A 12,824-nucleotide genomic window follows, 5' to 3' on the forward strand; every position below is an offset into this window, starting at 1 on the left:
AACAGTTGAAGATGAGATCAGGCCACTGTATAGAATAAGCTTTTTCTATAAAACAAATTAAAGCATCTGTGGTAATTACCAGGACATTTCCTTAGGTCAGGCCATTAGACAAATGTCCTTTTGGCGAGACAGCAAAACTCATATTGCCACTGCAAAATTAGGAATTGAAATGGCACACTTTGATATCCCTCATAATAAATCTTTCTTGGTTCTTGCATCCTCAGTACAAGCTCTGCTGGAGGCAGCCCAGTAAAAAAGCTGGAAGACAAGCTAGACACCAAGCGCACCGTCATCAAGACCCTGGAAGAATACAACAACGACATTACTGCCCCTGCCGAAGATGTCATCATCATGATCCAGGTTCCCCAGTCCAAGTGGGATAAGGATGATTTTGACTCTGAGGAGGAAGAAGAACAAGAGAATGTTAAGTCTGCACAAGTCTCTTCTGCCATTGGGAAGCCTGCCAGCATCATCAAGAGCGTCAACACGAAGCTGCCCAATCCTGTCAAACACAACGAGAAGGATCCCGAACCCCTGGAGAGAAATTCGAGAGCCACAAAAGAGCCTGGCCGTGAAACTTCACAGCCTGACCCCAAAACGTCCAAAACAGCCGCATCAAATGAGAAGGGGAAGATCAAAGACAGGGACCAGGCCGCATCCGATCGAGACCCTTCTGAGAAAAGAAAGAGTGGGGCTCAGCCAGAGAAGGAGCGTTCCGAACGCGGAACAGAGCAAGGAAATGTCAAGAGTGGGTCTTCTCACTCCTCCAGGGACAGCAGATCTTCAGACAAACATGATTCTGCCCATGGATCCAGCACAAAGGACATTACTCCTAGCCGAGAGAAGAAGTCAGATGGGGACAGCAGCAGAGACCATTCCAGCTCCAAGCGAAGAGAGGAACGGGGTGGGCTGACCCGAAAGAAAGCATCGCCTTCACGTAGCCGGGAGCCAGCCCCCTCCGCATCCAAGAGCAAGACCAGGGAGGAGCGAGGGGAGCAGCCCAAGAAGGAAAACTGGGACACCAAGCGGAGCAGTTACAGCCCATCCAGGGACCGAAGGCAGACCGACCCAAAGAACACCTACGACTCCAGGCGTCCAGCAGAACAGCCCAAGGCCCAAGAGAAGGGCTTGGGCAAGGAGAGAGAGAAGCAGCGACCCTCCTCGGAGGCCTGGACCAATAAAGAGAGGGGGACATCTGGAAGCAAGTCTGCATTCAGACGGGGCTCCCCAGAAGCCAAGGAACAAGGGGCTCCCCAGAACGACAAAAATGCTGCCAAGCCAAAGCCTCAGCCGAGCCACACATCCCGGCTCTCTTCGGACCCAACACGGGAAACCGATGAGGCGGCTTTTGTCCCAGACTACAACGAAAGCGACAGTGACAGCAACGGTTCAGCAAAACAGGATGGCTCCCCGGGGAAAAAACCCCGAGATGGGAAGGAGAAGCCAAAAGAGGCTGCAGCCCCCGTCCAGGCCCCCCAACCCAGCCGGAGCCAGAGCCCCAGCAGCCCCAGCGCCAGCCCCTCGGAGAGCCAAGGCCGGAGCCGCAGCAGCAGCGCCAGCTCTGCAGACAGTCAGGACAGCAAAAAGAAGAGGAAGAAGAAGGACAAGAAGAAGCACAAGAAACACAAGAAGCACAAGAAGCACAAGAAACACCCTGGCACCGAGTCAGAAGCCGAGAAGAGCCAAAAACACAAACACAAGAAGAAGAAGTCGAAGAAGAGCAAAGAGAAGGAGAACCCCAAAGCCAAACCTGTCCCAGTCTAGGGCGCAGGACGGACTCAGCCAGTGGGATGGCATTTTGTCCTCATGTAAAGTTACAAGAGCCTTGTAAATAGTGCTACAACAGGCCCCGTGCTGCACTTACCGAATTGCTGCTTGATTTGATTTTTACATCAGAGCTTTATAAAGTGAACATTTTGTACAGATTTGTGAGTTGTGACCATGTAATATGGGAGGAGGAGGGTGGGCAAGTTTTCTTTTTATTTGGGGGGCATTTTATTTTTATCCACCGTTACCTTAGTTTGGGTGGAGTTGACTGTACTGTGAAAAATTTCACACTTTTTTTAATTGCCTGTCAGGATAAGTAAAAGGGCTGGTATCTGTTTAAAATATCAGTTGGAGGGATTCATTACAGCCCTGTTCTGTTACTTTTGGATGATAAATAAAAAAGTTCATTGAATCTTAATGTAGTGGTTTTATAGCTCCAGTGGTAATAAACGAAACAGATAAAAATGTGGCATAAACTCTACAGAGTGAGAGATGAACAAACTTTATTGTAGCGGCCTTCATTAGCTCCATTCCTCAACCCAGGCAAGCAAGAAGGAAAGCAGCAGCAACGTGCATCTGCGTCACCATCCACCACAAAAGGGTGGTTTTCTCCCAGAATCCCTTGAAGTATTAGTGCCACATATTCCATGTTCAACAGGAAGGTGCTCTTATGTACAGAAGGGGCTGATAAAAGGTTTGGTGGAGTTCCAGGGCATCAGTAAGGTGAACATTACCTGTCCAAGTACACTTGATGGGCTGAAACTATTGCTTTAGCACCCTAGGGCAGTGGTGGCGAACCTATGGCATGGGTGCCAGAGGCGGCACTCAGAGCCCTCTCTGTGGGCATGCGCGCCGTCGCCCCAGTCCTAGGCCTTCAGCTGGGTTTTATAAAAGCTTTTTGCTTTAGGCCTCTGCCACCATGTGCAAAAAAAAAAAAAGATTCAGTCAATTTCAACTTCTCGTGGGAAAAAAAAATCTTGCCAAGTTGGAATTGATTGATTGAACTTTTTAGTCCCACCCAGCCTGCCATTACTACCACAGCCACACCCACCCAATTGGCCACACCCACCCGGCACTCAAGGATGCATAAGTGGATTTTGGGTTGCAGTTCGGGCACTCAGTCTCTAAAAGGTTCGCCATCACTGCCCTAGGGAATGGTCAGTCCATCTGTTAAACTTCAGATGGATGTCTGTGGCAGATAAGGCCCATTGTGTTGTTTAGACTGGTCCACAGTGGGATCAAGCAGGCTGGCCATAAGCCGATCTACCACTGCTGTGGCAGCCACCTGTGCTGGCAGCAGCAAACAGGCAAGAAATGCAGCGGGGGAGGGGTCACCCTCCAAGAGAAATGAAAAAAGGCAGCAATGGCTGGAGGTGAGGCACGGAGGAGGAAAGGAGATGGAGAGTGGAAGGATTCTTATGTGCTTTTGTGACTTTGAAGTTCTGGGATTTGTGCAATGAGGGCTTTGTGTTCTTAAGGAGTGTTTGGCAATTTCTATTTGGTTGATGGCTGATATCTCGTGTGTTAGCTTCTATTGCTCTGCTGTTAGCTGTAAGTTTTGCTGCAAGGGATTTTGAAGTATTTTTCTCCTGAATGGATTTTGCCTGTAGCATTCCTTTACTTACTGTATGAATGGAGCCATTTGGGGAGGCTGCCTTAGCCGGCAGCCAGTATTTACATTTTTTTTTCTTCCTTAAGTGCCGGCTACGCTCCTTTCCTTTCTAGCCAGTAGCTAATTCTTAAAGGGGAATGTGCCTTTTTAAGCTAGTTCATTCAGTAGCTTGTCTTTTCTGTCTCTGGAGGCCTTTCCTTGTTTGATCAATATATGGAAGAGGGAAAATATGGGGGGGGGGCTTCAAATTCTTCCTTCAGAAGGAGATGGGAATGAGAAAAAGGGAGGGAAGAAAGGAAGTCCCGCCTTAGCACTTGGCCACCAGCAGCTCTGCCATTGATTTTGCTTGTCAAGAGGTTTATTTATTTATTTATGAGACTTATATACTGCTTTAAGTGCAAGCACTCTCTAAGCGGTGTACACCAGTAAGCAATGTGTGTGTGTGTGAAAACCCGAATAACCAAAGACCTACATATATACATATACAAATACATATACATATATACATATATACATATATACATATATACATATATACATATATATATATATATATATATATATATATATATATATATATATATATCCCAATCTGGGTCCTCATTTTACCTACCTCGGAAGGATGGAAGGCTGAGTCAACCTTGAGCCGGTGAGATTTGAACCGCTGACCTGCTGAACACAGTCAGCTAAAGTGGCCTGCAGGACTGCACCCTAACTGCTGCGCCACCTGCAGAAGGGGATCACGTGACCATTATAAATATGAATCAGTTGCCAAGCATCCCAAGTATAAATCGCATGACCCTGGGCATGCTGCAATGGTCGTAAGTGTGACCATTATAAATATGAATCAGTTGCCAAGCATCCCAAGTATAAATCGCATGACCCTGGGCATGCTGCAATGGTCGTAAGTGTGAAAAATGGTCATAAGTCATTTCAGTGCAATTGCAACTTTGAACAGGTTTTTTGTTTTTTGGTCATCAAGTTTTTGACCCCTCGCTAGGTGGTACTCGAATATTGCCATATCCTAAAAGTGGTACAATTGGTAAAAAGGTTGAAAAGCCCTGTTCTAGGAGGATCAAATATTGATTGTTTTATGTAAGGGAGCCAAGGTGGTTTGTCTCCTTGGGGTACAGGCTGAATAACATGTCATCACAAGCTGCTCTGAAACGGGCCTAAAGATTCATCACCAAGAAGAGGTCCCAATGCCACCTGTCGCCAGACTGTGCAGCATGCCTCATTGGCCAAGTGCTTGAGTTTCCTTCCCTTTGGAAAGGAGTCGGGACTCCTTTCCATGTTTTCTGGGGCGTCTTCATTTTTTAAATGAAAGAATCTCTTAGGACTAATCGGCTTTGGGGACTGGAGGACTGTAGCTCTTTCAGTGGAAATAGAAAGCTTTGACACACTTGGATGCAGCCCTAGAGGACAACAGAAACCAAGGAGGATGCTGAGTAGCGAGCCCATTCCTCTTGGCAGGATCGTGACCAGAGCCCCTCCTGAGTGGAGTCCTTTCCATTGTCCAGGACTTCACTGCTGCTAAGTGGGTATCCAGCTGGCATGCCTAGAATGTGGATTGGCACCGGACAAAGTTCACAGAAGCAAAGTGCTAGGAAGGCCACTTTGGTGGCCAAGAGCCCAGCTATGGCTGCCATGGGAATGCTTGCCTGGTTAGCGTTACCACCTAGGCCCACAATTCCTTTGGTTTTTGTTTAATTGAAATTGCATTTTCTCAGCCCTTTTCTGGAAAGGAAAAGGCAGGAAAACGAGGAGTATTGAATTCCTGCCTGGCACTTTTCAGACCATCCCACTTGAGAGCCCGGGGTGCCCTAGCCCCAATGGGCAGAACAGAACACAGTGGGCCCTTCCCCCAGGGACGGGTTTGAGTGCAGATGGGGAGCTTGTCCCAAGAGCCAGAGCCCCTGCCTTCTAGATTGGCTTGCCTCGCTAGGGAACACCAGGCGCTGCTTCGTGGAGGGGGCATCACTGATCCTGCCAACAGCTGACCCACCAAACTGGGTATAAGCGGCTTCTGTCTCCAGGGCAACAAGCCAACCTCTGCCGGGTGCCTCCGTGGGCATTGGCTGTGGTTGCAGGTTGCCAACTGGCCACTCTAGCAAACCACAGCTCACTCCTGTAGTTCTATTTCATGGGGGGAAATGGCCGGCAGACCTTGTCCTTTCTCTTAAAGCAGGGGTTCTCAACCTTTTTAATGCCGCGACCCCCCAACCGGTCGTAAGTCGAGGACTACTCAACTGGTGCAGCACCGTTTGCAGAATGGGACTTTTGGCGGGCTCAGCAGGGCAGAGACAGCCTGGACAATTCCTATTGGCTTTTGAAAGCCAATAGAATTAGACTCTATTCAAGAGAGTCTATTCTATTGGCTTTCAAAAGCCAATAGAATAAAAGGGAGTAGCACAGCTAAGGAAAAGGGGGGAAAAAATGGCGGACTGCGTTGTTTGGCGACCCCCGTGAAATGGTCGTTCGACCCCAAATGGGGTCCCGACCCACAGGTAGAGAACCACTGTCTTAAAGCATCTCCCCCCCCCACACACACACTTACACTTATTTGCTTACATATGTATTTATTCATTCTATAGAACAATGTTTTTCAACCGTGGCAACTTTATGAGACAGCATTTGCTATACTAGCTAGGGAATTCTGGGAGTTGAAGTCCATACATTTCAAAATTGCCAAGGCTGGAAAGCACACACCTATAGATTTATATTGCTGACCATCAGCATGCAACTCTGGACAACTAACGATCAGCAAAGTAACAGTAACCGCAAGAAGCAAAGTAGAAGACCTTTTCACAGAGAGAAACTGCACAGGCTGCCTGCTGAGAGCTTGGGGGGCAGCCATGAGTGCCAGGGCCGTCTTGAAGTCCGGCCAGGGGCTGCTCCACTGGGCCTTATCTGAGGGGATGGAAATGGAAATGAGGGAGGTGTAAATTGCAGGGCTTCTCACTTCACTAATTGATTTTATCTGCTTATATTTGAATATCAATGTAAACATGAAAATAGCCATCTCCTAAGATGGTGCATTTTGTAATTACTTCTAAAGGCATTAGAATGGACAGCATTTTAACAATCAAAACATTTTCATTTGTTATATCAGATTTCTAATCTGGCATTTCCTATAAGTATTGGAACAATGGCTTCCTGGATTCCCAGGCATACTGGCTAATACATCCAGGGAAAGCCAGGCTGTAAAACATGGATTTCTAGGAATTTAGCCAATTGTGACTTTGGAAGAATCATCACATGAATATTTAAATTAGGGTGTGCATCACTGAGAAAAGTGACGCATTTAACATCTTTATTATTTTTTTTTTAAAACTATTTCCTGCATTTCTGTTTTTTGCTTTTCATCTTCACAGTGGGGCATAAAGTTGGGCTCATCCATTAACCTTAGAACCAGCCCTCAGTCCAGCACAGCAGCTGCCCTGGGCTGCTTCCACCCTCTGCAAACTGACAATGTAAGACCCCTCCCCCTCCTGTTTCCTACTATTTCCTTTCTTGTTCCACACATGGGAGAGAACAAACCATCCAGAACAAGCCATCCAAAAGAGGGAGTCAAGCTATTCTCCAAAGCGCCTGAAGGCAGGACAAGAAGCAAGGGATGGAAACTAATCAAGGAGAGAAGCCACCTAGAACTAAGGAGAAACTTCCTGACAGAACAATTAACCAGAGGAACAACGTGCCTCCAGAAGTGGTGAATGCTCCAACACTGGAAGTTTTTAAGAAGAGACTGGACAGCCATTTGTCCGAAATGGTATAAGGTTTCCTGCCTGAGCAGGGGGTTGGACTAGATGACCTTCAAGGTCCCTTCCAACTTTACTACTACTACTACTACTACTACTACTACTACTACTACTACTATTATTATTATTATTATTAAGTTGAAGTGGAATAATAAGAGCCAAAGCAGAGCAGGCTCTCCAGTTTAATTTGACAAAGTGCTGTTGCGGATCCACTGACTGAATAACGTTCTTTTTCTTTTTTTCTTTTTCTGTTTTTTTTCCTTCCTTCCTTCCTTCCTTCCTTCCTTCCTTCCTTCCTTCCTTCCTTCCTTCCTTCCTTCCTTCCCCTCAGATGGAAATCCTCTCCTGCTGCTGCAAACTGGCTGTGTTTTGAGCACCAGGGGGAAATCTGAGCACAATTCATACTGTATTCCTATTTGAGCACAATTCATATTCCTATCAGTTCTTCCTAGGAGCTGGGGATGAGAGTAGTTTCATCAGAGAAACAGAAGCAGGTTTTGGACTGCCTTCCTCAGATGCAGAGCAAATGTTGTGGCTGCTTAAAACATATAGACCAACTTTGGTTTTGCAGGAACAAAGATGCTGTTTCCTGTTCACAAGCACAGCATCTAACCAGAAAATGGGTAATGTCAAGATCATTGTAATGCAGAGTTTGTGAGGTGTGATAAAATATCAAGCAAAACAAGGTGGCAGCACTCAGCAGCTGGCCTGTTTGCTTGACAAAATGTGGAAGCATCAGGTTGTGGCTTCAGTCTGTTTCAACAGGAAGTCTCTGATTACTGTTAGGAAACTATATTGAACAACTGTTGAAGCTACCCAGTGCACAGATATAACCTGGAAGGAGGAATGCAAGAACCACTAGGGAGGAAGAGGGTGTGAAAAGAAATTCAATATAACCCCACTTTGATTGTGTTTGATACAAGAGGAGACAGAGGGAAGCCTGGGCTTTCAAGATTCTGTTCTTAACACTAAAGTACAGTTCCATCTGATACCATTTTCTGAGGAGCGACAGTAGCTTCCTCTGCAATATGTTACATTCTCTTTAGGCAACTTTGGCTCTTTTATGACTCGTGGACTTCAACTCCCAGAATTCCTGAGCCAGCATGGTTTAGTCCAACCCAATCTTAATAAACACAATCAGTTCATCCCTTGGGTCATCGCTTTTACATGAACCACACGATCTTCACTGATTGTTTCCTCCTTGTTAACGAATGGGAAGAAGACACCCCTAGAGGTTTGGATTCAAAACAATTAATAAAAAAATAAGCTAGCCTAAGTTGGCTAAAAGATTGGATGGATTTGAAAAATACGAGAGTTTTAACAATAGAAGGACATGACTTGCAAGCAGGGTGGCATGCATTCCTATGGGACGAAAAACATAAAATACACAGATGCTTTCAAAGACACATAGTTAGGAATGCATTGCTACAGACTTGGGAAAAAATAAAACAAAAACATCATATAAGAATTCCAATGTGGTTATCCCCAACTGGAAGCCGAGGTGGCGCAGCAGTTAGAGTGCAGTACTGCAGGCCACTTTAGGGAAGGAAACTCAAGCACTTGGCCAATGAGGCATGCTGCACAGTCTGGCGACAGGTGGCATTGGGACCTCTTCTTGGTGATGTATCTTTAGGCCTGTTTCAGAGCAGCTTGTATGAAATGTTATTCAGCCTGTACCCCAAGGAGACAAACCACCTTGGCTCCCTTACATAAAACAATTGATATTTGATCCTCCTAGAACAGGGCTTTTCAACCTTTTTACCAATTGTACCACTTTTAGGATATGGCAATATTCGAGTACCACCTAGTAAGGTGTCAAAAACTTGACCAAAAAAAAAAACAAAAAACCTGTTCAAAGTTGCAATTGCACTGAAATGACTTATGACCATTTTTCACATTTATGACCATTGCAGCATGCCCAGGGTCATGTGATTTATACTTGGATGCTTGGCAACTGATTCATATTTATAATGGTCACAGTGTTCCAGGGTCATGTGATCCCCTTCTGCAGGTGGCGCAGCAGTTAGGGTGCAGTACTGCAGGCTACTTTAGCTGACTGTGTTCAGCAGGTCAGCGGTTCAAATCTCACCGGCTCAAGGTTGACTCAGCCTTCCATCCTTCCGGAGTAGGTAAAATGAGGACCCAGATTGTTGGGGGCAATGTAAATATATATATATACATTGCTTACTGGTGTACACCGCTTAGAGAGTGCTTGCACTTAAAGCGGTGTATAAGTCTCATAAATAAATAAATCAATAAATAAATTGAAGCTCTGAAATACCCAAACCTATTGGATATAAATAAGATAATTAGATACAAGGAATTAGTAAATGAACAGGGAAATTTGAAAACAAAACAAGAATTGGAACAAGACATTGGCAGAGAGATTGATAGGTGGACATTTACACAAATTCAATCTAAATATACAGAGGACAAAAAATTATATGAAATCCAAAAAGAGCCGCAAGAATTGGATAAAATTCTACATGGAACAGAAATAAAATTAATTAGCAATTTATACAAATACCTACTGAGATATAAAATGGAAGACGAGGTTGTCAAAGACAGAATGAATAGATGGGCAAAAAATTTCGGATATAATATAGAATTGGAGAAATGAGAAAAAATATGGGAAATAAATATAAAATTGACTATGTCGGCGGCATTCAAGGAAAACCAGTTGAAGATGTTTTACAGATGGCATCTTCCACCAGCAAAGCTTGCCAAAATGTTCCAGAATAATTCGCCAACATGCTAGAAATGTAAAAAAGTACATGGAACATATTATCATTTATGGTGGACATGCCTAGTTGCAAAAAAATACTGGTCTACAATAAGAAAATGGATCGAAGAAATAATAGACCAACCCGTAGACTGGAAACCAGAGATCTTTTTGTTGGGTATTTTAAACAGAAAATATAGTAAAGAAATATGGTACTTAATTTTACATATAATAACGGCGGCAAGAATAGCATATGCACAGTGCTGGAAAAATGAGAATATACCGTCAGAGGAAGAAGTAATAAGAAAAATCCTGGACTGTGCTGATGGACAAATTAACAAAAGAGATAAAAGAAAAGAAAGACACAGAGTATTATATAACATGGAACAAGTTGTATGTTTGGTTGGAGACTAGAAATAATAGAGGAGAATAAACATGGAAAGGTCAAAAGTGAAAATATGTGTATAATAATGTATAATAATAATATGAATTATTCTTAGTAAGAAGTAGAACATGAAGGAAGAAAAATGTAAATAAGAAATAACGGGGCTATAAGGACAAATATTCTAAAGAAGAATTAAGGGGGGAAATGTAAATAATAGATTGCCGTTACGCAATTGCTGTAAAAAAAAGGAGGAGTATATATATTGTGTGTATGCTATGTTTTGCTTTGTTTTGTTTTGTCTTGTTGGTTTAAAAAAAAATAATAAGCTAGCCAATCAAGATAATGGGCAGAATACAGCAAAGCCATGAAAACTCAAACTCTGTGAAAGTAATTTAGAGCAGGAAGTTTTCCCTCCCTCTCAAGTGTTTGCCTTCCATGCTCCATTTGGCTCCTCCCAGATAAGGAATTGCACTCCAAATTGGAGAATTTTAAAATCAAATGGAATAGCCCCAGCTTCCACCCCCTGGAAAGATGAGCTAGATGTGAATTAAGGTATCTCTCTTGCTCTCTCTCTTTCACTTGCATTATGATCTTTATCTTGCACATTTCAGAACATACTCTCCTGTGGTTGTGTTTTATTATGGTTCTGTTTTAACTGTATTTTAATGGTGTTAATTGTTCAGATTTGTTATTTAACTGTGTGCGGTGCCCAGTCACATATGTGAGACAAACGGGCATATAAATGAAATAAACATTGCAGTTGTCCCATTCTTTGTGAGTGGGCAGTGAGGATAATGGAGGATTAGCAACCCAGTCTCTACTACTTGCATAGGGAGTGCCACGGGGCTCATTTTCATAACACCTGCATATCAGGTTGCTGGGGAATTCCTGCCAGTTTATGTATGCATGGTAGTAACCCAGTTAGACGTTTCCATCCAGATCCAGGCAGGAGGTGATGCAGAGGTCCTTAGAAAATGCCAAGCGGCCAGCAACGGCAGGGGACAAAACTATACGGAACCCCAGCAAGGCTCTGTGGCTGTTCACAAGCTCAACCCAGATTTCCCTCCCAGCCAGCGGCCTGAAAACCGTCACAAGCAAGACTAAAGCTGCAATCAAGGACTTCAGGCGAGCGTGGCGACAAGAAGCGTCCATCTTTCCAGCTCAGAGGAGCTGCTCTTCTCGGCCTGGGCAGAACCGACTTCCCCGACCCCCGTGCTGGCTGGGGCGGGCGCTGCATCCTCCCCGCAGCCCAGAGGGGCGGCTCCGGGAAACCTGGGACCCTCTTGGGCACAAGTCCCCGGCCCGGGGCTCCCCCGCAAGGCCCAGAGGAGGGAGCGGCGGCCGGCAGCGCCCCGTAGATTCCGGGCAAGGCAGGGCCGCTTCGCCGGGCAGCGCGAGGGCGCCATCTTGGGGGCGGGCCCGGCGCCCGGAAGTCCTTCCCCGGCGGGGCGGGCCTTCCGGGGGCGGGGCGGGCACTGGCGGGCCTCCTCCGAGAGGGAGGCTGGAAATGGCGGCTGGGCGCGGGGGCGCGAGGAGGCGGCGGAGGGCGGCGGCGGCGCCCGCGGACGACGGCGGCGACCAGGCGAGCCTGCCGAGGGCCCCCAGCGGAGCGGCGCCGGGCCCGGGACCCCGCGCCTAGGAGGCCCGCCCCCCGCGCCAAGCACATGCGGTAAGCCCCGCAGCGCGCCCCGCTCTGAGGCGGCCGGCGCCGCCCGGCCCGAGCGCGAGGCCGCCGTCCCTCCCACCCCCGTCGGCCCGGCGCGTCGGCGGCCTTTGTCCCGGCGGGCCCCGGGCGCCCCTCCCCCTCGCAGGCCGCGCCGCCCCCCCGCCGCCCCGGCCCGGCTGAGCATCCCCGGCGAGCCCGGCTGGCGGCCCTCCGCGGGGGAGGCCCTCTTGGCGCGGCGGCCGGCCGGCTTCCCTCCGCGGGGCCCCTCAGAGCAGCGGCGCGGCTGCCTGGCGCGGCCTCCCTGACGGGCTCTTTTCTCTTGCAGAGTGTTGGAAGCCAAAGCCACCAAAGAGGCCGAAAGGAAATTAAGCAGGTGAGGCGAAAGTGGGGGGGGGAGGGGAGGGAGCGATGGCCTGGAGGCGCCTTTGCTGGGCCGCCGTTGGAGCCCGGGGAGGAGGACGTAGGAAAGGCGGCCCCGCCGTTTTCTGCCAGTTTTCTTTTATTATTCCCATCCCTTTGACTCTCGTGCCAGACATACTTGCTTTCGCTACATTTAAAGCTCTTGCAAGTAGCAAGAGGAGCCGGAGAGAATGTAGGGTTTGTTTGCTTGCATTTTTTTTGTTTCCAACGTTGTCCTGCCAAATAGATTTCCACTGGCTGCAGAGTCTGGCTGGCCTTGAGCTGAACACAAACCACATCTTACGAAGGGGAGATTTATTCCTTGTATGTATCATACGGAGGCAAAGTGCTTCTTAGCATCCAGGGAATTTTGAAGCTGCCCTCAGCTGCACCAGCGTCAGAAACTTGAGTGTTCCTTTAGAGTTCAGAGTGTTTTTAATTGCTCCTGCGTAACAGCTGAAATACTGAATTAATTTCAGGGAGCAGTTTTTCCATTGCAAAAATCTTGTGAGGCA

At 46.9% G+C, this 12,824-nt stretch overlaps 2 protein-coding genes across 7 annotated transcripts in view; both read left to right on the forward strand.

Annotated features, from left to right (window-relative positions):
- The window catches only part of RBBP6 (RB binding protein 6, ubiquitin ligase), a 31,695-nt gene extending 29,510 nt beyond the window's left edge, over window positions 1–2,185 (forward strand). For all 3 annotated transcript variants that reach the window (XM_039349690.1, XM_039349691.1, XM_039349692.1), the window contains one exon: window positions 225–2,185. In XM_039349690.1, coding sequence (XP_039205624.1) covers window positions 225–1,764 — 1,540 coding nt within the window. In that variant the 3' untranslated portion in view covers window positions 1,765–2,185. The remainder of the gene's footprint in view (window positions 1–224) is intronic.
- A 9,530-nt stretch (window positions 2,186–11,715) lies between these two features.
- Window positions 11,716–12,824, forward strand: part of TNRC6A (trinucleotide repeat containing adaptor 6A) — a 55,660-nt gene continuing 54,551 nt past the window's right edge. For all 4 annotated transcript variants that reach the window (XM_039349693.1, XM_039349695.1, XM_039349694.1 and 1 more), the window contains exons 1-2: window positions 11,716–11,913; window positions 12,236–12,283. In XM_039349693.1, coding sequence (XP_039205627.1) covers window positions 11,909–11,913; window positions 12,236–12,283 — 53 coding nt within the window. In that variant the 5' untranslated portion in view covers window positions 11,716–11,908. The remainder of the gene's footprint in view (window positions 11,914–12,235; window positions 12,284–12,824) is intronic.

This window comes from Crotalus tigris, unplaced genomic scaffold (genome assembly GCF_016545835.1).
Source record: "Crotalus tigris isolate CLP2741 ecotype Arizona unplaced genomic scaffold, ASM1654583v1 scf7180000018301.7375997, whole genome shotgun sequence".
NCBI lineage: Eukaryota > Metazoa > Chordata > Lepidosauria > Squamata > Viperidae > Crotalus > Crotalus tigris.